Genomic DNA, 24,903 nt, shown 5'->3' with positions numbered 1-24,903 from the left:
CATACAGATGGCCAAGAAGCACATGAAAAGCTGCTCAACATCACTAATTGTTAGAAAAACACAAATCAAAACTACAATGAGGTATCACCTCACACCAGTTAGGATGGCCATCATCAGAAAATCTACAAACAACAAATGCGGGAGAGGGTGTGGAGAAAAGGGAACCCTCTTGCACTGTTGGCTGGGAACATAAACTGATACAGCCACTATGGAGAACAGCTGCAGGTTCCTTAAAAAACTAAAAACAGAATTACCATATGATCCAGCAATCCCACTACTGGGTATATACCCAGAGAAAACCATAATTCAAAAAGACACATGCACCCCAATGTTCACTGCAGCACTATTTACAATAGCCAGGTCATGGAAGCAACCTAATGCCCACTGACAGACGAATGGATATAGAAGTTGTGGCACATGTATACAATGGAATATTAGCCATAAAAAGGAACGAAATTGAGTCATTTGTTGAGATGTGGATGGATCTAGAGACTGTCATACAGAGTGAAGTAAGTCAGAAAGAGAAAAACAAATATCGTATATTAACTCATGTACGTGGAACCTAGAAAAATGGTACAGATGAACCGGTTTGCAGGGCAGAAATTGAGACACAGATGTAGAGAACAAATGTATGGACACCAAGGGGGGAAAGCCGCGGGGGGGTGGGGATGGTGGTGTGCTGAATTGGGCAATTGGGATTGACATGTATACACTGATGTGTATAAAATTGATGACTAGTAACCTGCTGTATAAAAAAATAAATAAAATTTAAAAATTAAAAATAAAAACTTGGAAGATATTTGCTAATGGCCCTCCTAAATATAGTCTGAGGGATTTGGATTAGAATAAAGTGTCAATGTATATTTCTGAATAGATACTTTGTGCAACTATATTAGGAACAGCCATGACATAAATTCCTAGAAGTAGAATAGTTGAGTCCATGTGTATACATTTAAAATTTGGAAGATATTGCCAAACTGCCCTCCATAAAAAATAAAATAACGGACATATCAATTATTGGAGAGTATTGGTTTTTCTTAAGTGTTGGACCTTCACTAAGAGTAGGTACTATTAAACTTTGTAATTCTCTTGATAATCACTGTTACTTTAATTCGTATTTAATATGAGTGTGATTAAGTATCACTCACAATTATTGGTCACTGTATTTCTTTCTTTTTTAAAATAAATTTATTTATTTATTTATATTTTATTTTTGGCTGCGTAGGGTCTTCGTTGCTGCATGCGGGCTTTCTCTAGTTGTGGTGAGCAGGGGCTACTCTTCGTTGCGGTGCGTGGGCTTCTCATTGCGGTGGCTTCTCTTGTTGTGGAGCATAGGCTCTAGGCGTGTGGGCTCAGTAGTTGTGGCTCACAGGCTCCAGAGAACAGGCTCAGCAGTTGTGGCACACAGGCTTAGTTGCTCTGTAGCATGTGGGATCTTCCCAGACCAGGGCTCGAACCCATGTTCCCTGCACTGGCAGGCGGATTCTTAACCACTGCGCCACCAGGGAAGTCCAGTCACTGTATTTCTTTATCTGTGAGTTACCTTTACCATTTTTCTAGCAGGTTGCTAATCTCTTAAAGATGTAGTGCAAATATTCTCCTCAGTTTATCATTTATCTTCTGGCTTTATTTAAAATGTACTTTAAAAAAATAACTATTTTATGTTAAATATTTTCTTTCTGGCTTCTGCGTTGTTTATATCCCTTTCTAAATTTTAGAGATTGTACTTACCAAGGATTAATCCCATGACAAATGTTTTAAAGTGAACTGGGTCATAGATCCACACAAATACCTAGAAGAATCAAGAAACCTCAGTGCTTAAAGTTCTAAGGTTACATTAGAACAGTTACTTCCAACCTCTTAACATATAAGAACTACTTTTAAAGGTAAACAAATTCCAAAGACTATTCCTTTAGTAGCAGTGTTTCTTTTGGTATCCATTCAGTTAGAAAATTATTTTAAAAACTATAAATTACGTAACACAGTTAAGTACATTTCTATGTACTTGCATGCTTTTAGCAGTTTACTCCTGTGTGCAAACAATTACTTAACCTAATTACCAGCAATTGTACAGCCTTTTTGCCCCTAATGTAATGATGTATACTGGCATTGAGTAGAGTAGAACCAACCCGTCTAAGAGCACAGTTATGATAGATTCCAGTCAGGCCCTATTAAAGATCCAGCAGCTCTCAATTCCACCCAACTGATGAGAAGCAAAGAACCATTATTAAAGATCTTGCTCAGTGAACATAAAGATTCTATGACTCCCTGCAATAAGTTCATTGCCAGCTCCCCACGGAGGGTCTGTAGCTGCAAAGCTGGGAACCACTGCTTTTAAAGCTTACTTTAGAAAACAGAAATTTACTTCATTTAGAATAATCAGAACTCTGTTCATCATCCATAAAACTCTTAGTTTTATCTCTCAGTTTCTATAAATAACAGTACTCTTCCATTTCCTGGTTCTATTTTTTTTTTTTTTTTTTTTTTGCAGTACGCGGGCCTCTCACTGTTGTGGCCTCTCCCATTGCAGAGCACAGGCTCCGGACGCGCAGGCTCAGCGGCCATGGCTCACGGGCCTAGCCGCCCCGCAGCATGTGGGATCTTCCCGGACCGGGGCACGAACCCGTGTCCCCTGCATCGGCAGGCGGACTCTTAACCACTGAGCCACCAGGGAAACCCTCCTGGTTCTATTTTGACTAGCGCTCTTGGTTACTGCTTTTTGATTTGCTTCTTTTTCTAACATTTCTCTTTTTTAATGCTGCACATTTATCCTGGAAATCGGATCCACAGACATCACTTCTGCCATTTAGCATTCTAAAGAAACAAGTTTTTAAAGATGTTTCCCATCTTCAAAAGTTTCAAAGCCTGCTTCTTTCTACAGAATAAAATCTTAGCCTTTTTGGGAATGCAAGCACCCATGCTTTTGCTCAGGAAAAAGCTTCCTTTGTCTAACAGACCTATAACTCCTTTGCAGTGTACCTGGCAATCTACCAGTCATCCTTCAAGGCTCAGGTCAAGTGTCCAGAATCTCCAGACGCTTCTTATCCTCTCTTGATTAAATTACCTATCCCTAATTGGTATTCTCCCATCATAATACTCACCATGCTGTAATATAGTACAGGCATGGACTATATTATACTGTACTATATAATATATACAGTGTACCTCAGAGGTATTTCCAGTTCAGCTCCAGATCACCGCAATAATGCATTTTTTTGGGGTTTCCCAGTGCATGTAAAAGTTATGTTTACACTATACTATAGTCTATTAAGTGTGCAATAGTATTAAGTCTAAGAAAACAATGTACATACCCTAAGTAAAAAATAATTTATTGCTAAAAAATGTTAACCATCACCTGAGCCTTTGGTGAGTCTTAATTTTTTTGCTGGAGGAGGGTTTGAAATATTGTGAAAAATACCAAAATGGGACAGACACAAAGTGATCAAATGCTGTTGGAAAAACGGAGTTGATAGACTTAATGCAGGGTTGCTGTAAACCTTCAATTTGCTGAAAACAAAAAAACAAACAAAAAACTTTATCTCTGAAGCACAATAAACAGAAGTACAATAAAATGAGGTATGCCCATACCACGTTTAAACGCTTGTATGCTTGCTAGACTATAAGAGCTTCCAAGAAGATAATTTTATCCTATTTATCATGTTATTCCCAACACCTATAAAAACGACTTCGCATATAGCCAATGCCTGATGTTTAACTGAAGGTATTTGCGCTTTCACATTAAGAAAGACCTGTGGTCTTCTATTACATTGGTTCTTAAGCAGGGGTTCACCAGAATCACCCAGGGATACATTATACAAAACACACACACACATCCATATACACACTCACTTACTATAGATTCCACCCTAGAGATCCTCATGCAAGTATGCCTGGAATGAGCCTAGTGCACATGTTTTGTGAAAAGCCTTCCCAGATATTCAAGCTCATAGCTCCAGGAACCACTGCTTTCTATTTATACTACTTTTGTATTAGGTATAGCAAGAAATTCACAACAACTCAATGGTCAGTATATAAGTAAATGTTTTTGTATTGGTTAAATGACTAAATTAAGTGGTCTTCATGGAAGGCTACAACCATAAAAATAAGCCACTAAATTAAATAAATAAAAATGATCTCCTTGAGTAAAGCATCAAGTAATATTGAAAATTTTAGACCCTGATAGTCGTGTGTCTAACTATAAGAGGCAGAAACCTGTAGGTGTCCCTCCTTAACCATTGTACTTTTTTTCCTTTGATTCTAATGGGAATCTTATACTTTACTGGGCAAATGACCATCCAGTATAAAAAGCATATTTCTAAGACTTTACTGCAGGTAGGCATGACCATATGAGTAGGTTCCGGCCAATGGAATACATGCAGAAATAAAATCGCCAGCTTCCTGGAAAGTATCCTTAAAAAGGAAGCATGTCCCTCATTCTCCTTCCCTCCTCTGGATGCAGATATAAGGCTGGCAGTCATTTTGCACCATGAGGTAATCTTTACTAACTGCCTCACACAGGCGGAAAAGTTCAGATCCACCCTGGAGCTGCCATATCTGCTTACCTTCCGATTTCATTAATGAGAGAGAAACAAGTATCTGTTTTGTTTTAAGCCACTGTTATTTCATGTTTCCTATCTATCATAGACAGCTGAACCCGATTCAGATTGATTTAAAAAAATTTTTATAAATCTAAATTCAGAGACATTCACTTTTAAAAAGTAGATTTTGTATCTACATGGTTAAATTTATCTGAATTACTTCTTTTCTTAGTGAAGGCATCAAAGATAATTCTAAAAACTCCTATGGAAAATTGGATTTCTACTTATAAGCTAGATACTCTCACCTCATTTCCATCCAGAAAAACTTGATCATCATGTGGCTCAAGCTTGAATTTTTTCTTAGTTTCCTTCTTTTTGGGAGTTCCAGGAGTTTCCTCCTATTAAAAAACAAGTTGAATAGAAGAAAACACGTTTGCAAAGAAGCAAAAAGCAATGTAACATCCATATAGTCAAAGTTTCACTATATGAGACACAGAAATCAAAATTCTCAACCACAGTATTTGTAAGAATCCTAATGTGGTTTAAGTGGTTGTTGCGCAATATTTTAAAGTGCTGATACACCAGTAGTGCTAATGTGCAAGTAATAATTTTTTGATTTTTACTTAATTTTAGTTGAAATCACCTTTTTGGATTCTTCCTTTTCACCATCTTTCTTTTTTTCTTTTTCCTTTTTTGTCTTTTCATCCTTTAGATTTTCTTTCTTGCTCTTTTTATCTTCTTCTTTTCCACTTTCAGCTTTTCCTTTCTCTTTTTCTTTTTTTATGTCTTTCTCATACTTCATTTTCATTACTTTTAGTGCCCGATGAAAAAACTGTTTCTTTAAAAGCCTTTGGAAACAAAGATATGACATTACATTCCCTATAAATTATATACAGACTGAAAAGCAAAAATTTCAAGACCTGAATAAAATGAGCAAAGGAAGACACACTGGCAACTCACAAAAGAAATTACAGCTAGTAAGCCCATTGAAGAACAATCAAAAATGTCTAACTGAAAACCTGTGTAGCCAATTTGATTATATGAAAGTTGTCAACCTAATTTTCATTTTTTAACTGTATAATTTAATGAGATTATAGGTTTGGAATTATCCTCAAGTTTTTCTCTAGGTTCATTAGGAGTAATCAAGACTGCTTTATTTAAAGTTAAGTCTCAAATTCAAGAGCAGATATAAGTGGTATATAAATATATGGGGAAAATAAATGTAACAGTTTAAGAAATGTTAGCAGATTAAAAATGTGCCCAGGCTTCCCTGGTGGCGCAGTGGGTGAGAGTCCGCCTGCCGATGCAGGGGACGCGTGTTCGTGCCCCGGTCTGGGAAGATCCCACATGCCGTGGAGCAGCTGGGCCCATGAGCCATGGCCGCTGAGCCTGCGCGTCCGGAGCCTGTGCTCCGCAACGGGAGAGACCACAACAGTGAGAGGCCCGCGTACCACAAAAAAAAAAAAAAAAAATGTGCCCATGATCTGACTGATCCAAATCGTGTCTTCACCTGTCCTTCTTGATGTATTTTTCTTCCCTCCATGTACTTCACTATTCAGCCTGTCACTATAATTAAGTATCTCCAATTAACTAAGGAATAATTAAATATGCTAAGGTGGGATTTCTGGACTCTGAAAACAACACAGTATCAAGTTGAAAACTGTACAATATATGTAGCAGAACAACACCATGTGTTCCTTGCTTCACTAATTTCTCTCAATAAACTGATCTTTCTTCTATTTAGCAGGGGTTATTTTGTTGTTGTTGTTTTTTTTAATATTCCTACTTCAGGGCATTTCCACTGGCTATTCCCTTTATCTAGAATGCTCTTCTCCCAAATAAGCATGTCCTTTTGGTCTACTTCCTCACTTCTTTCAAGTCTTCCCTCAAATGTTACCCTCTCTACTAAGCCTACCCTGTTTAAAATTATAAATCTATCCCTCATCCTTCCTCCTGTTTCCTGTTATCCTATCCACAGCATTTATTCTTTTAGTTTAGTATACAATTTATAACATGCTTGTTTGCCTTCACTAGACTGTAAACTTCTTAAGAGTAAGATCCTTGCTTTATTCACTTCTTTATCTGATGAATTTAGAAGCTCAGCTGACCCCAAATTAAGTCAACCTTGGCTGCCTCAATCTTTTCTAATCCTACTCAAGAAACTGGTTTAACCTTACCTTTGTCATCTAAAAGCCATCTTTTCAAATCTTATGTTCCAGTTTCAGAGTTCCTGATTTCTTTATTCCTGCCTTGATAAAGTACAACTACCAAAACACAACTAGAAGCTAGGTCCCACTGCCACCATCTGTGCCTGTTAATGGTAACTATCCACCTTTCTATTCAATACCTTCACTGGTGCCTACTCCAGCACATCATACCACTTGCTAACTAGATGCCTCCTTCTTGCCTAAAGACAACTTATTTCTGATCATTATCTTGTGCCCACCTGTGTTTTGACCTGCTTGGCTGGGCTTCTTTCTGCTGCTCAGTTAGGTCCACCCCATGAACATCTCCACAAAGCTAACTTCTAGGTCTCCTCATTTGGACTTTTACTTGTTCAGAAGATCTATACGGCATATACAATTATGCCACTGTCTGAAATGCCCCCAAAGAATCCATCATTAATATCTGCTACACATATACCTATATACATAAACAAGCAAAAATCTGAAATGAGACCCTTAATAATTAACTACTTATGAGTAGAAAGTGAGACTTAAAGAGTAGTGGTGGATATTTGAATATGAAGGGGGATCTTTAATTTTTACTACTTCAGAACTTCTTACAAAAATTTATAATGAAAATATTCTAATCTCTATTTTTGCACTTAGATGATTTCCAGATTTTCTATCAGGATCATTCATTACAACTTCACACATTACTGACCGCAGATGTACTAACACCACAGCACTAGTTTCTGCAAAACCCCCCACCCCAGTCAATAATGTGTTAATATGAAAACAAAAATACATCTTATTCATTGTATGTTAATTGAAAACCAGCATTTCATACTACAGTTCATATTATAGCTCTCCATATAGTAAGAGTACATGTACACACAAACACAGATACTTGAGTATATAGTCTCAAATGGTAATATAATTATCCATGAAGCAACATTATTGGTAATTTGGATTTTCTTCTGTATCATTTTCAAAATTTTCTCAAATTTACTTTAGTGAAAAAAATGTTCTTAATAAAGAAATAAACAATTAAAAAATATAAACCATAGAACTTCAGGAGAAAAAAAAAATCCTTCCCTTGACAAGCAGATACAGAAGAGCACAGAATCAGCAGGAACACCTGCTTCTGTTACTCCTCCTGTACAGCTGCCCCAACCCCTTGAGAGAAAAGAAGACTATTAACCAATCAAATCGGTCTTGAGAAGTTCACATTCAAGTAGATGGGTTCAGATATCACCTCTACCACATAACGAGCTATGTAGTATTGGGTAAGTTACTTAATTTTAGTGTATTTCTAAAATGGGGTATAAATGAGAAGCATGTAGATTGTTTAGTGTGGTGCCTGGCATGCATGTTCTCAATGTTAGCCATTACTACTGCTGTAGCAAAATCTTGAATTTCATTTAATATTGATAGTTATGGAAAACACAAACACATTTAGTTTTATAAATAGTTACATTATACCCTCATTCCATTCATTAATAAGTAGAATCATTCACTTATTCCTTGATAGTTCCTTAGAGAATGCCTACTTCAATTCACTCTATGCCTCAAAAAATGAGATGACATTTACTATTGTAATAAAATCAGTGCCTCCATTTATTTAGCTTTAAACACACTGTATAGTACAGATCATCTACATAAACTCTGACATTTTCACAGACTACTCATACTTTCCTATCTCAGTATGTTCTGTGCCCTCTGCCAGGATCAAATGTCCACTCTCCTATTGTTTGCTGGGTAATCACCTATTTCTGTTTCAAAATTTGATTAAAACGTATTCCCTGAGAGGCCATTCTTGAAGTTTCCCCATTTCTGTCTTTCTTACAGAACACACTGTATTGTAATTAGTCACAAATCTTCTCTAACAGATGAAAATATGTGCTTTGGAGGCAGAAACCAAGTCACAATTATCTCTGTATTCCTGAGGCCTGGCCTATAATAGATATTTGATAAGTATTTCTAGAATAAATGAATGGATTAAAAGCAGCTTGTAAAAAGTTATTAAATTGCTTATTATTCTTCTTCACCTCTTAATTTTTTTTTACCAGGTTTAATAAATGTTTATTAAATGCCAGACATATGTTTAGGACCTTCACTTATCTGACAATGGTGAATGCCCACATTGTGCTAATTGCTGTGGAGTTACAATAAAGTATAAAACAGTCCTCCAATTGCCTTCAGATTTAGCAGGCAAGAAATTTAGAAAAACTAACACACATGCAACAATTCTATTTAAATAGTTAAGGACTAAACTGTATGCTATTACCTTTATAAATTCTGTAGAACATTAGTTTAATGTGGGCTAGAGGATCTGGGGAATACTAGATGGTAGAGATGGAATTTGAGAGATATTTATATTGAGAGGCAGGCAGGATAGAGGAAGAACTGTTTGCAGAAAATGGCAAGTTATTATCAAAGAAAGCCCAGAAGAGAGAATGAGTATGGTATATGAATGAGAGTGAGAAGGACACTACTGGACTGGGGGGTTGGAGATGCAAAGTCACTAGGAGGGTTAGGATGATGCTAGCTAAAAGGCTGAAGAGTCTGTACTTGAAATAGGCCATAAAGAGGCACATCCTACAGTTTCCTGTTTTCCTTTGTTTTTCCTTAGACTCCCTCAAGACTTCAGAAAATGAGACAGGACAAGTGTCCCTTTGTGGTTTTGCCTGTAGTCAGGCAGGAACCCATGAGGGCTGGCCATCATGAGGTCACCATGGTTATTATTAGAAGTGGCTTTGAAAACTTTAGGTAGTTATGCTTCTCTCTCTTAGTGCAAAAAGGACACAAAAAGCTTGATATGAATGGGAATAACATATACAACAAAAAGTGAGTGTATTGCTAGGACAATCTCTGTACTAAGGTTTTTTTTGCTTTTCATATAACGAAGTATCAAGTCTCCTAAAAGGCCAAGTGAAGTGTATTAATACTGGCTGCTCTCCTCAGAGATTTGGGCTCAGATTTAATATTCAAATAGTATTGACAGGTTAATCCTTCATTTTAATTTTTGCTTCATTAAATCCATCATCATTTTGGAGGAGACAGTATAGTGCAGTGGTTAAGAGCATGGACTATGAAGTCAGATTGTTGGATTTAGAATTCTGGCTCAGCCACTTACTAGCTTTGTGACCTTGGGTAAGTGATTTAACTTCTCTGTTTCTGCATTTATAGCATCTTTTAATTTTTACACTATATATATAAAAAATAAGTCTGTTTTGAGGCAGGCAGGGAAATTTTCACTTTGGAGTTCTAATACACAGATGGCTGTAAAGGAAAATACCGACTACACCACTGTTAGCTAATCCCTGCCCCGACAATGAAATTTCCATTGTTTCTGAAAGGTCCATTAGTGACTCTAGATTTTGGCAGCTAGGAATTTTTTTTTTGGGCTGTGCAATGTGGCTTGTGGGATCTTAATTCCCCGACCAGGGATCAAACCTGGGACCGTGGCAGTGCAAGTGTGGAGTCTTAACCACTGGACTGCCAGGCAAGTCCCCGGCAGCTAAGAATTTTAAGAAATAGTTAATAATTCTTCAACTTTACAGTTTTAGAAACCAGGTTGTAAAATAGTGGTTTTTAAGAGGGGTCTCATGTGGCTGATACTTTAAATGCCATTAAGCAATATATTAGTAAACGCTATGTGTATCTCCCTGCTAAGCATATAAAATAATCTAAAATGTCAAATTCCCACCAATTACAAAATTTAGTGTCACAAAAACAAAATTTGATATACTAACATCTTAATAAATATGTTTAAGTAGTAAATAAACCAAGGGAAAAGTTGGAAAAACAAAAAAAAAACCCAGCATACTTCTTTCCAAGAGAAAAGTGATTTTTTTTGGGCTGCGCCACGCAGCATGTGGGATCTTAGTTCCCTAACCAAGGATTGAACCTGTGCTCCCTGCAGTGGAAGCGAGAAGTCCTAACCACTGGACCGCCAGGGAATTCCCCAGAAAAGTGATTTTTTTTTGTACACCATTCACCATGAAAAGTTTTTCCCAAAGGAGAAGTACTTACTATAAAAAACATGGATATGTTACTGAACTGTCTATACTTCATCTTGGAATGAAGAAAAGACAGATGTTTCAGCTGCCTTGATTTCACAAGGAATATATTAGTAATCACAAACAAAATAGGGAAGGGTACCTGGCTAATGGCTCAGTAGGCGCTGAAAAAACAAAACAAAACAGGGACAACAGGTCTATTAGGAATCTCTGACAAAGTTTTGGAAAAGATTCCCCAACTTTTGCTCTAGAAAAGAAAGAACTTTTTTGTTCACGACAGGCACTGGTATATGATTTTTATTGTTGATCCTTCAGTTCAGTCAGCCTGGCAAATGTACAAATGTAACAGAACACAAATAAAAGTTATAAAAATATGATAGCCTAACACCAAATAAATTCATTTCTAGAAGTACTGAAGAAATCCAGGTTACATGTAAAAGCTATACTTGAGCTATGCTGTAATAGCACTATACTTAATGATGAAATAGGGAAGGAGCTTCAGGACCATGGAGAATATTTTTAAATTACTATTTATATTATCCTTCACTAAGAAATAAAAACTACCTGTTGCAGTAGTCAACCACAGACTCCCTCGTTGTAAATAAAGCTTCCTCTCCTTTCTTGGCCTTCGCCCACTTTGAATCCAAAAGGCAATCCACTGCTTTTGAAGCTAAAGAAGAAATTTATTATTTTAAATTTAGTATACAGCAGGATTTGTGCCTATCTAAACAATATTCTATAAGGCAAACTTCAACATTCTGGCATCCGAAAATAAAACCAAGTTCAACAGAAAATTTAAGTCTGACATAATGATGACAAATAGTTCCTCAAAACCTCAATTTGTGAAACATACTGATTAAGCACCTTTCTTAAAGTAATTCTCTGAAATAAATGACATTCAAAAATACTAACTAAAGATAAATTAATGAGAAAATGTTCTTTAAAAAATTCAAAATAAATGTAAATAACACTCTTATCAAATAATCATAATATGGGATAAACAAACCAAAAATCTTCCTCTACCACAGTAACAGAAATTCTGTCACCAAGCTTTATTGTAACCCACTGAGGAATAAGCTCTGAAACAATCTACTGTCATTGGAAGAAGCTAAATATATGAGATGTGAAAAAAACAGCATATCTATTTTTATAAACTTTTAAGGACTATCAAAATCATTAAGCATAACACTGAAGAGATGATAAATAAATTTCTTCCCAATAATAGGTAATTCAACCTTAATTGATCAGACAGGCAAACTCAACAACTATTGATTTATAAGCTATGGGACAATATTACAGATAATATTAGCTTATTATGAAGTTGTTTAGATTATGTGAATAACAAACACTCCTAAGTTGGTTCTGACACACTTGTTTCACACTGAATTCTATGCCAGAGTTTTACAAAAAGAGTATCGTTAAGTACATGTACTATCTGAATAGAAGTTAGTGTTAGTACTGAAAATAAATCCTATTTTAAAAATTTCCAAGAAACGTTATTAAAAAGCACTTTCTTTTATTTTTATTTACATTTTCAATCATGAAATGAAAGAACAGGATAATCAATTGTCATATGCTCATCATCTAGCTTCACCAATCATGCTTGGAGAGCATTTTTAAAATATCTACCTATCCCCAAATTAGGTATCTTCATAAGATATGCACACAAATATAATTTTATTGATGTAATCCTACCAATAAAATAATCAACCCGGTGACCCATCATATTGGTGGACTTTGTTGGACAGTTAAATCGAAGAAACTTGGCTACAGCCTTCTCTTCTTTAGATGGTTCACCAACTTCCTGCAAAGTAAGAATATTAATTTAATGTAATCATTTACTTATGACATTGATATACTGAAGAATAATTTACAGATCTCTTCCGAAAATCTTTTTAAGTTTAGTACAGGCCTTTCTTTCAAGCTTTTTCTGGAGCAGACCTGGTAATGTATACAGAAGACAGAATGGAGATTTTTTTTGCGGTACGTGGGCCTCTCACTGTGGTGGCCTCTCCCGTTACGGAGCACAGGCTCCGGACGCGCAGGCTCAGCGGCCATGGCTCACGGGCCCAGCCGCTCCGCGGCATGTGGGATCCTCCCGGACAGGGGCAGAACCCGTGTCCCCTGCATCGGCAGGCAGACTCTCAACCACTGTGCCACCAGAGAAGCCCCTGGAATGGAGATTTTTAAAATCATGTTTTTCAAATACAAGTTGATAGGGCCCAAACCTGTCTGCCTCTTGGCCTCAGCTACAAGGCATTTATTTTGAGTTGTTTTTCCAGTATGGTAATCATTTTGTACCAGTTCACCTTCACTCTTGCCTGGTCTCTTTTTAAAAGCTGTAATGCAATAATTCAAAATATTAAGAGGTTGTCAATAGTGAGTGCCCAAATGTCAAAGTAAGTAGAAACAGGTGCCATAAATAAATGTTAAATAACAGCCAAAGCCATGTACCTTGAACAACGGACAACAGATTGCAGGAGGAGTTCTCAAATTAACCAAAGACAGCTGTCCCAGTGTGGTCCCAGATACAAACTACTATCAGAGATGCTGAAGATTTGTATTCTCTTCCCTTTCCCCTGTGGTTACAGATTCTAGATACTGTCAGGGAATCTTTTCTCACCTTGCCTTTCTTCTTTTCTTTCTGAACGGGGTAAAGCAAAAATAAAGATGCAGGGCTTCCCTGGTGGCGCAGTGGTTGAGAGTCCACCTGCCGATGCAGGGGACACGGGTTCGTGCCCCGGTCCGGGAAGATCCCACATACCGCGGAGCGGCTAGGCTCGTGAGCCATGGCCGCCGAGCCTGCGAGTCCAGAGCCTGTGCTCCGCAACGGGAGAGGCCACAACAGTGACAGGCCCATGTACAGCAAAAAAAAAAAAAAAAATGCAACAGACAAATAAATTACAATCTCATTTAAGAACTGATTAATGGAAGGGCACAAAGAGTTTTGGAAAGGCTGCTTCAATCCTTCCCTGTTTTCTTTTTTCCATTCCCTCCTCCAAACTTTCTACCAGCCTCATTGTTTATCATTCCCCATCTTGCTTTTATTTCCTTACATTCTGAACTTATGTTCCTGTCTACTTATTCTCCCCACTCATATACTGAAGAAAATTAGGTCAGTCTATGTTTGCATATATCTTTTATATATATACTTTTAGTTGTCTTATTGCTGTAAGCTATCATAATAAAAGTACTGTCTTTAATTACATGTTTAAGCACAGTACACAGAGCACTCAAGCAATATTTCTAGCAATATACAATTTAAATGTGAATGATTTCAGGAAAGGCTATTTCTTAAGATGAATAAAGTGCCAAATAATAGTAAAGAATTATCTGCCAAGAATCTAGTATGCCGAGAAAAATTAATGCTGAAGACAGTTATGTTTTATGCAAGACATTCTAATAACAAAAAACAGGAAAAATAAACTCTCTAAATCATCTATCTTTACGTCAGTTTTCCCACAGATTTCAAGTTAGTTTGCATTCAGTTATGTTTGTTGAAAATAAGGAACAACTAACAAATAAAAGTTTCAACTTTAATTTTATCCTGAAGAGGAGTAATTTGTGAGATGAAGCGAAAATCTGTGCCGTGGTTGCTGGATCACCTGGCAGCTACTTCTCGTATTTCCTTCTTTGCACTTCCCAACTCCTACTACTTCCAACAGCCAATTAACAATGCATGATTCTTATACTCTCGTATTACCCCACTTGTGGGTTACTATTTGTGACAGTAAAAATTAAAAGCCTGCACAACACTGTATATCAACTATACTCCAATATACAATAAAAATTTTAAAAAAGAAAAAAAAAAGCCCAAACCATTCAATCCAAATGAAAACTATAGTAAAAACCAAATATTTATGTGATTAAAAGACCTTTAGTTTTATATATAAAAACACATATCACAAAAAAATAGAATCTTAAAAAACTGTAAATTCAAAATTTAACACTCCAAGTTCAGTAACATCTACAATGTTCATAATTATTTAATCTGGGTCCTAGTCACAAAATATAGTTTCTGACAAACTAAAAATTCTATATTTCGGTTTTTGAAATCACACTAAAATTATTAACATACATATTAGTATATGTTAAACGATAGCATTTAATTATGTCTGTGTAACGCACTGCATTTCTAGGAGGCCCATCTATTAATAAATAATATCCTATATAGTCACGTACAGCCTAAAAAGTAATACTATATAAATAGATGGAAATAATGAGATACTATAATTGGCTTTATAGAAACGAATTCTATTTTATAATCACACCCATATATGTTCAATTTTTCCCTCAGTTGATACAACTGTTGCCAATTTAAAGATTTATCCAATTAACTGATAACTTGTTACTGGGATATGCTTGATTAAAAATGGTATGTGGGGGAGAAGTCTCAATAAACATAAATTGTTCAAATGCATACTTACTGAGTGTTTACCCTATAATAACTCTGGGTGCTACTGTTAATACCAAAAATTTGTTAAGGCATGATACCTCCACTTTGTTACAACCTTCCAAAACAACTACTGTTATTTTCCGAAATGAGTGGTAGAAAAAATATTTTAGGAGTACAAAAGGAGTGAGATTATCAATGTGGATGAGAATAGCTATGAAAGACCTCTTGGAAGAGGGACCTGGATTTTGAAAGATGAACAAATTTGGGATAAGCTGAATGAATAGCATAAACATACTGTGGCTAAAAATGAGCATAAAATTTGGCTCTAGTAGAGACAAGTTAGGAAGAATTGTGAGGTTAAGTATGTATAATAGGGCTAAACAGTATTCAAGGCAGTCTAAGAAATTTCAAATTTACTCCTTAAGTCACAGAAACTAGGTTTTGAATAGAAGGAGGACAAAATGAGAAAAAAAAATGACTTAGACACTATTTTGGAGCCTGTATGTAGAATGAACTGGGGGAAAAAAGCACAAGGCAGGAAAACTACTTAGTATTCAAGTAAGATGTGATGTGATACTAGACTAGGAATGGGAAGGATTTTGACATTTGAAACATTTCAAATGTACAACAGATAGGACTCAATGATAAAAGATGAATGAAATGGCTTAGTAAAAGATGTCAGACTTCTAATTTGATCAACTGAAAGGACAGTTTTTCAATTAACAGAAATTTGGGAGGAAGGTGATTCTGGGGGAAAAACAATCACATCAACTTTAGGCATGACAAGTCTACACTCATACTAACACTCAAACCATTTACTGAACACAGGCATACAGGTACTAATCTACTGATTGTTGATAAGAGGCATCAGACGTAAAATCTATTAGAATACCCAAGAAACTGAAAAGTCCATTCTATTATTATATAATAGGGAATCTGATAATACATGAATCCACATTTTAAAACCTCATTTTAACAATTAACTTCAAGTTCACCAAACTCTTTTCCACAACTGCAAAAACAGACTCAAGTATTCTCTTTGCATTCCCTTCCCCCTCCTTGGTAAAGGCACTACAAAGCAAGAATGAAGTGAACAGACCCAGAAAACATGGACTTGGATAATCTCTCCCAACCAGACACAGTTACTTATTCATTGATACTTTCTTAAAGTATCAGTTAACTTCCCTTAAACATCTGACTAGAAAAGTAGTGAATTCTATCAACATATTGGTACAACAGAACTGATTCCTTCCTTGCTCCTCCTTCAAGTTCAAATCCTTAAAAAGTTTCTATTATCCTCTGTGAAATATTATGAAATATTCATTATACCACATATAAGTTATACATACTGTAGACTGTCTCTAACAGTATAGAATTTGTGCCATCTGCTGGGGCTTTAAAGTCAGAAAGAAAGACTGCTACAGAAGAGCACCAAGAGAATATGACCTTGGGAAGCTAGTAATATAGAAGAGCCTGCCATGGAATCTTCATTCTCACTGCTCCCCTGCTGCAGGCTAAAACAGTCTTATCCTCTTCCTGTTTATACATTAGACTAAAGTACTTCCCCTCTTTGTTCCCTTTTGATGTGAAGAAATATTCAGAATATTTTCCTAACTTTTCTAGAAACCCTCTGACAAAAAGTGAAGGCCTTTTGCGAATAACATCACCCACTAACCAAGAGAAACCAGCTCATCGAGCCTTGAATGAAGAGAACTTTGTAGCTCAGTGAATGAGCTCAAATGTCTCAGAATGAGGAAGCAAAGAACCAGTACGTTCTGAGGCTGGACTGCCAACCCAAACACCAAGATGCCGGGTGTTGCAACCCTTAATCCAAAATTACAAAAATTGAAAGTTTGGGTAGAACATTCTTTTTAAATTACTTAACAAATATTTTTATTTTAGAATACTTCAACACTCAAATACTACAATGAAACTGGGGTTACCATTTCTAACTATATATTATTTTTGGTACTTAAGATAATCTTTTTGAGAAAAAAAATATTAGATCAAGAGTCAGTAAGCCATGGACTTCAATCTCACAGAATTTTTGACTTAGAATTTGTTTTCCCCATCCTCCCACCCCCAAAACTACTAGAATTTTTAAAAATTGTTATATTCAATAGAAATAAGCTTAGGTAATAAATAAGCTTGTTGAATGAACTGAGCAAAAGAAAAAGATTAGTTCACCAACTGTCAATTTGTATCTTTATACAAACAGTATAAAATATTCGTGAAAATGTAAATAGGTTAACACGTTAAAATCTGAAAGCTGGAGGAGATCTTAGATAAATCCTTTGCTTAAAGTCACACAGTATGTTACTAACAGAGCTTTACAAGAGTCTCTGTATCTTGACTTTGGCAGTGCCCTTCTAACATCCCCCAGCCCCTGCCATTGTAAGCCCTTCATTAAGCCTCTGGGGGGAGTTTTTCCACTTAGGACTGGCTTCCTGGGTTCCATCTCTTTTCTTCAGAAAGTCCCAGAGTCAGAGCGCATAATCCTAAACTTGGCCTTTTCTGAAATTTAGCATATTGGTTCGTGATATGTCAGGGTTTTACTGACAGGGAGACAGATGGGTGCAACAAAGTTAACTGAGATGCAGGTATTATAAAATTTCTAGGAATGAATAAGCCATTTCAATGTCCCAAAACTCAACTAGAAACTTTACACATAAGCAGAACACTAAACGGGATGAGCCTCTTTAGCAGGGACAAGTCTCGTTAAGTCTTTGTTGTACAATTTAATATAAAGATGGCAAGATTAAAGTATGTCAAAACAATTTATTTTTTATTTTATCAATGGTGCAGTGGAATGAACATTCAACTGGAATTAGAAGACTTGGTCTAAATCTGGTTTTACTATCTTGATGAGTGACCCTGGGTCAAGCCACATATCCTCACTGAACCTCAGTGTATCTGTAAAATGATGTTAACGGTTTAGATCAATATGTTTTATACCTAGTAATGCTTTTAGATCTAGGTCCTAAAAGTAGCTTAAGGATGAGGGATAATGGTAGTGAAGTAGTGGGGTACTGAGGTGATAGGGCTTTGGGCCCACCCCTCTGCTTTTACATAAGAGCTGCATTTGTGCAAAAAGATTCCAAAAACCCCTACTGCTTGAAAGTCGTTTTCAACTCTAAAATTTCATGGTACTAGGATTCTCAATTAACCCTTCTAGTAAGCAGCACTTTGTTAACCTATAAGCACTGATTTTAATGTTCTTAAAAACTTACATAATTGCATTTCTTAGAAAACTTACAATTATTTACTTTCAAATGTTTTATTAATTTGAATTGAGATCACTCTCACTTGAGAATCTCAATCATGAAAACTTTGCAATATAACGTCAGTGAACACGCAGCTCACTTTTGGTTTTCAGTGACCAGTAAAGTGAGTCCAAGAAGGAAATGTGACAAAATAGTCTTCTTGCTTCCAACTTTGATGGAATACCAGAATCTAAAATTAGGCTACATTAGAAAAAGCATACAGGGCTTCCCTGGTGGTGCAGTGGTTGAGAATCCGCCTGCCGACGCAGGGGACATGGGTTCGGGCCCTGGGCCGGGAAGATCCCACATGCCGCGGAGCAACTAAGTTCGCGTGCCACAACTACTGAGCCTGTGAGCCACAACTACTGAAGCCTGCACACCTAGAGTCCATGCTCTGCAACGAGAAGCCACCACAATGAGAAGCCCGTGCACCACAATGAAGAGTAGCCCCCGCTCACCGCTACAGAAAGTGCGCGTGCAGCAACGAAGACCCAATGCAGCCAAAAATAAATAAAATAAATTTTTAAAAAAAGAAAAAGCATACAAATTAACTACTTTTTAAAACCCTGAACTTGTTTGTATCAATCATTTCCCCCAATATACAAATTACAATTCAAGGTCAGTAAATCTACTAAACATAAAAATCTTTTCTAAACATGAAACATCAAGTAGCAACAGGAAACTGAGTTAATATTACAGATCTTTTTGCCCAGAGTCTCACAATAGAATTTTTTCTGTAACTTCAACTCTGAATTTGGTCATTACGTTTGATCTTTTTGTCTAAAGTAATGCCAATATTATAGAGTTTCTGATTCTCTGGAGGGAAAAAAATCAAGGAGTTTTATAAGGTATTGTACACTTTTATTAATCTGTTGACACTGCACAGTAGTACTCCAGGTAGCACTCCCAAGATCTCCACAACATTTTACATAGCACAGCTATGTAGAAAACTTGGAGGAGGTGAAAAATGTTATTTATTTTCACTTAGCAGTATACCAACTTGATTTTTAACAATCAGATCCTCACACACTTATCTAATCCCCAACTAAACAACAGTAAGTAAATAGCCATTCTTTATGGAACTCACAACTCAAAGGTTTATTTACTGAATAGATAACTGTTAATTTTTCTTCAGCATATCAGCGTGCTTAACAAAAACCAAAACAAATTATCCTAAAGCCTTCATCCCTGGGGAAGGAGAAAAAGGAGTTATGTGCTAAGCACTCTTTCAATAGCTTTTATAACCTTTAATAACAAGTCACCCACGCACCTATTTTTTCCACAACAACCCAATGAGGATATTTTTTTAAGGTAAATATTCCTTCTTATGGATTTGGAAATAGAGGAAAAAAGTTAAGTAACTTGACCAAAGTTACACGGCCAATAATTATTGACACTGGGGTACAAACAGGCACAAGTTTTAGCTCCCAGTCACTACCACTACTATACAGGTTTTTAAATCTATCTTTCTGCTTAATATGAGATCACAATTGAAATAGAGCAGGTATTCAAAGTGAATTAGGATCACCTTTACAACAATATTAAACAACAGTTGAAACTGTAAAAACAATGTTTATTTAAGGCCATAAAATATACCATGTGTGTAAATATAAGTCCAGTAAGTCCTAATTTGATAACTTCAATACAAATTCTAATAAAAGTATATTTTGTATCCATACCTGACCAATAACACTAAATTTTGAAAGACTAGAAACAGTATAATTAGAAACTTCTTCCATAATAACCTTAAGCCTTGGTTTTATGACCTGTCTGAACTTGGGGGGCAATTGTCTCTGGTCCCCTTCTGTACTCTTTTTGAAACTACTTTCTTATTTCTGCCTAATTCTAAAATTCTAAATTTACTGATCACTGGCATCTTTTTTTCCCTAGTACTTCAAAGTTTTCAGGAGAATTTTAACTTGCATAGCTCAAATCACCTGTGGTGTAAGTCAGTTAAGTGATAAAAATGGGGGAAAAAACATTAGAAACATTCATCTAAGCAATGAAATAGTAAGGAACAAAAAGACAATGACGAGTGTAACAATTTGTGATTAGTATATTAACAGTTTACAACACGCCATCAATTTATGACGACATATGAAGGTTTCTAAGCACAGGAGCTAATAAGGAGACAACAAAACATCCTGAGTCTAAGATGTTCCCCATATTTAATCCTCTCGGCAAAGAGCAAGAACAACAGGGGGAAAACTGCAAGGAAGAAATACACAGATGACATGCATGTGGAATGAGGGAGGGATGCTATGTAGGTTATGAGGATGACACACTGGCATGTGAAAGGTTTCTGGGCGGGACCCACTCTTTGCAGTACCAAGGGAGTTTTGTTTATTTACACTGTGTCGCTGAAAGAAAGCCGGAAAGCTTCAGTTGGACGTTTAAGTTAATAACTGTGAGGAAAAAGGAGGCTGCACGCAAACGAACATCTGGATACGCAGATCGCCGCCTGGGCCCCTGGGGCAGCTGACCAAACCCCGATCACTGCCCCCTCCTACGGTCCTTCTATCTGCGCACAAAGAACGGGCAGCTTTAGGTCAGTCCTCCGCCTCCTTCTACCCTAATTATCGCGGCCTTAATTTCGGGACAGCTAAGGCGAAAGGATGGCGTGGAGAAGGAAGGGGAGGAGCCCGGGGAGGGTCGGTGTCTGAGCTCGGAGGACGCGGACCTCCCAGCACAGGCCCAGGCCGGCAACGACAACGACAACGCCGCCGCCGCCGCCACCGCCACCCTGGGCTGGCGGCCGCGCCTCCCGCCTTCCGCCGCTGCCCCAGCACCTCCGCCTCGGTCTCCGCCGTCGCCAACACCGCCCTTCCTCAGGCCCCTCAAAACGACTCAGCCCGCAACCGGCGACCTCGCGGGGGAACCCCACCCCACCTCGTCCTCGATTTCGCCCACCCTTCCCGGGAGCTTTCCCTGCGTCTTCCACTTCCGAGAGTCCCCTATCCCAGGGCTCGGCTTTGCTACCTGAATCCGCTTCTTGTGTCGCCTGCGTTCCGCCATGTTGGCCGCTCCGCCCGGTTCCCTCTGACGTGGAAGTAGGCGGGGGCGGTGGAAATATCGCGATAGCGCGCCGCGGGGCTGTTATGTAATCTACCGGCTGGCGCCGGAGCGGGGAGGCTGGCGAGAGGCCGGTACTAGGCGGGCTCGGCGGGTCTTGGCTGCGCTTTCTCTCCCCTCTTTCCTTGGCTCCTTTTGTTGCAGGAACTGGAAATCGCTGGGACCAGAAGGAAGTTGAGAAGTGGATCAAAGAACAGGAGGACTGGAAAGAGTCCTTGGTTCTCAAACCTGACTGGGCATCTGAATCACCTGGGAAGCTATTAAAATACAGATTCCTGGGGCCCCATGCTCCTCGGAGTCAGTAGGTTTGGGGTGGAACCTTTTACAGAGGATTTCCTGAGACCTATGGAATTCTAGACGTCTCTAAGTGTGGCACTTCTTTTCTTGCCAGTGAGCCCTGCATCATCTATTCCCCACGTGTAAATTCTCCTAATCCCATTTTGAAGATGGGAAAGCCGAGACAGCTGAGGTGCAGCGATATGAACAGATTTATCTAAGGCTCCACAGTTGGTAGATGGCACAGACGAGACCTAAGCCAAATTATCTCCCCGTACAATGTAGGGGGTAGTCGGGCTCATGTGAAACAAACTTTGGATTCCCCATTCCATTTTCCACGTTGCTTCTCGAAACGCACCTTTAGAATCCGAGTCAGAGAACTCAGGGAAGTACAAGCAACTAATACGATGAGTAAGGAGAGAGATTCTAAGAAGCTGGAATTAAGAAGACTGCAGGGTACTTGGCGTCTGGTGAATTACTATTATAACTATTGTTATTTTAGAGCTACTTAGATCAAAGAGAATGGGCTTAAATTGCTAGTAAGTGTTTTTAGATGGAGATTTTAAATAATAGAAAATTAGGAATTTACAGAAAAGTAAGATGAAGGAAATAAAAATCCCTAACGCTACCGTCCAAAGATCTGTTGTTTATTTTCTTCTAGTATTTATTCATACTTTGTGTGCATATATTTCCCCCTTTCCCCCAATTGAGATCATATTGCATAATATGCCTTTTTCACTTAATGTTATGCTGAGCATATATCTTTAAAAAATTCTTCATTCCCTGTAAGTAACCTAATAGCAATTAAATATGTAATTAAGGCAAATAGTGGCATCTCGATGCCTAGTCTTTTATAAAGTAACATAGCTAAAGTTCATTTTTGGACTATGCAATTCTGCAGTCTGGGGACTGGATCAGCAAGTCATTTGGTTCCTTTTCCTTCTATAATCTACAATCAGGGTGTGTGTAGTCAGAGAGGGGTGAGAAAAAATGATGATTCTTACCAATTAACCCAAAACATAACACAGAATATGAAATGTGTTTATTTCCTTCAGTCGTCCCCATCCAAAATGAGGGTAGATCTGTTTTGTACTGTTTTATTTGGAGAACACTGGATTCTCTTCATAGGAAAGCTAGTTTATAAATGAAAATATTATTGTATTTAATAGATGTTGAGTGCCTACTAGATGCAAAATCCTAGGTTAGGACTATGATGGGGAATGAAAGCCCTTCATGGAAAATAACTACCTCTCTAGCTACTGCCCTACCACCTTTTTCTTCAGAAGAGGTTTAATTTACTCTCCCCATGTCTCACTGACATTCACTCCTTAGACTACAACAATTTGGTTTCTACCTCCACCATCCATTAATAATTCATGTCCAATTGTAGCATCTTATTAAGGATTTGACAATATTGACCATGCACTTAATTTGTTCTCCTTCTTTGGCATTCATGATATCAGGTTGTTCCTTCTGATTTCTCTTTGGCTCCTCTCTCTTTACCTAGCTCTTCAATGTTCCTGGCCACCACGTTTCCATTCTCATCTTCTTCCCTTTTCTCCATGCATTCTGGGGATTCTTATTCATGTTTACAGCTTAATTCCAAAATACTGCATTACTGTTTATTTCTAGTTGTCTTCTGGATATCTCCACTGAATGTCCAACTAGAAATCACCATTCCCCCCCACAAAACCTGTCTCTTTTACTGTATTTTTAAACTCTGGTAACTGCATCACTGTTTACTTAGTCACTCATGCTAGAAACCTTGGAGGTATCTCAACCATGCCAATCAGTAAGCAATCCTGTTGACTCTGCAACTGAGATGTTTGGAATCCTTCCATTCCTCATCATTCCTATTGCCATTGCTTTGATTAGGTTTTTATCATTTCCTACCTGAAATGTTGTTGCAAAACCCTGCTAATCGTTTCGCCCCAACTCTACCCTCTCTACACTCCAGACCATCCTCCACTCCCTTGTTAACCACCTGCCAGGCACCATTGCTCCCCAGCGTGTACAGCAACATTAAGGATGGCTAATGTTTGCACCTATAACCCAAATGTCACGTTTCTGGGTCCTACCTCCATTTAATATTTATATAAAAATAGCTCAAGCACTCTTATCATCACCCCATTTATATCTTTGATGGTGGTAGTGGGGAGTTTCTCCTGGCCACTTCTTGCTCTGATTTCCTTATGAATTTGCAATCTCATTCCCGTGACTTGACTTTTATTTCTCACCCAAAGGAGGCACATTACCCCTCTCCCTTTCTTTTGCCAACGCAAAACTTCTGTTTATCCCTGGACTCTGTCACTTCTTCTCCCTGGGGCTGAAACTCAGAATTTTTCTTGCTATATAGAGAATTTGAGGTCTTTACTCTTTACTGGATTCCTTGGGATGCATAAATATATAAAAACTCATTACCATGCTCTGCTAAACAAAGTGTTCTCTGATCAGGTTCCCCTCTCTTGAGGACTGATGATTAGGTGCGGACTTGAAAAAGTCAGTTTCCTGGGATCTACCATCCCAGTAAGTGGAATGGAATAGTACATAGAAATGTATTCCCCTTGATCAGACTTATCCAAACTGGAAACTGATACATTTAGGTTTTTGTTTTAAATAACACTTTCTCTGGGTCCATCTTGTATGTTAAATATATATGTGTGACTAAATTGAAAAGAAAAAAATTGTAGGGAAGTATAGCAAATAACGCCCAGGCCTTTTGGGGCATTATTTTTATAAAAGCACTTTAAAATATGTTAATTGACAATGTCAGTGACTTAATGCTGTTATCACAAAGAAAAAAAAATTTAATATACATATGTTTAATATAAAATAAAATACAGTAAACCTAATTTTATTTAAAATTTCAGTTAATGTTTTAAATTGAGTTGATTCTTTAGACTTCCACTCAGGAAACAGCATAAATAAGACAACGAATATGTATTATTGAAAAATGAGCATAAATATTTTGTTTTGAAAAAAGCACAATACATGATTTTTAGTACGCTAATATTAGACTAAGAACATTTTTAAAAGTCACTTTGACTTTTTAACCGAAATGGTAATTGTTTTGTCATTCCCCTAATTAAGTCCTTGTTAAAATACAGAGATTAGTTTCTCTTTTTTTGCACTGAACCCTAACTAATAGAACAAAGATAAGGAAATCATGAG

At 37.4% G+C, this 24,903-nt stretch overlaps 1 protein-coding gene across 1 annotated transcript in view; it reads right to left on the bottom strand.

Moving 5' to 3' along the window:
• Positions 1–21,412, bottom strand: part of SEC62 (SEC62 homolog, preprotein translocation factor) — a 31,238-nt gene extending 9,826 nt beyond the window's left edge. Inside the window, exons 1-6 of the mRNA XM_079923275.1 lie at positions 21,364–21,412; positions 12,421–12,529; positions 11,290–11,395; positions 5,182–5,386; positions 4,844–4,936; positions 1,732–1,792 (exon numbers count right to left, since the gene is read on the bottom strand). Of these exons, the coding sequence (XP_079779401.1) occupies positions 1,732–1,792; positions 4,844–4,936; positions 5,182–5,386; positions 11,290–11,395; positions 12,421–12,529; positions 21,364–21,399 (610 nt within the window). The 5' untranslated portion in view covers positions 21,400–21,412. The remainder of the gene's footprint in view (positions 1–1,731; positions 1,793–4,843; positions 4,937–5,181; positions 5,387–11,289; positions 11,396–12,420; positions 12,530–21,363) is intronic.
• Between the last annotated feature and the right edge of the window lie 3,491 nt (positions 21,413–24,903).

This window comes from Stenella coeruleoalba (assembly GCF_951394435.1).
Source record: "Stenella coeruleoalba genome assembly, chromosome: 5".
Classification (NCBI taxonomy): Eukaryota; Metazoa; Chordata; class Mammalia; order Artiodactyla; family Delphinidae; genus Stenella; species Stenella coeruleoalba.
The sequence above is the reverse complement of the archived record's forward strand: the minus strand, read 5'-3'. Positions and strand labels throughout refer to the sequence as shown.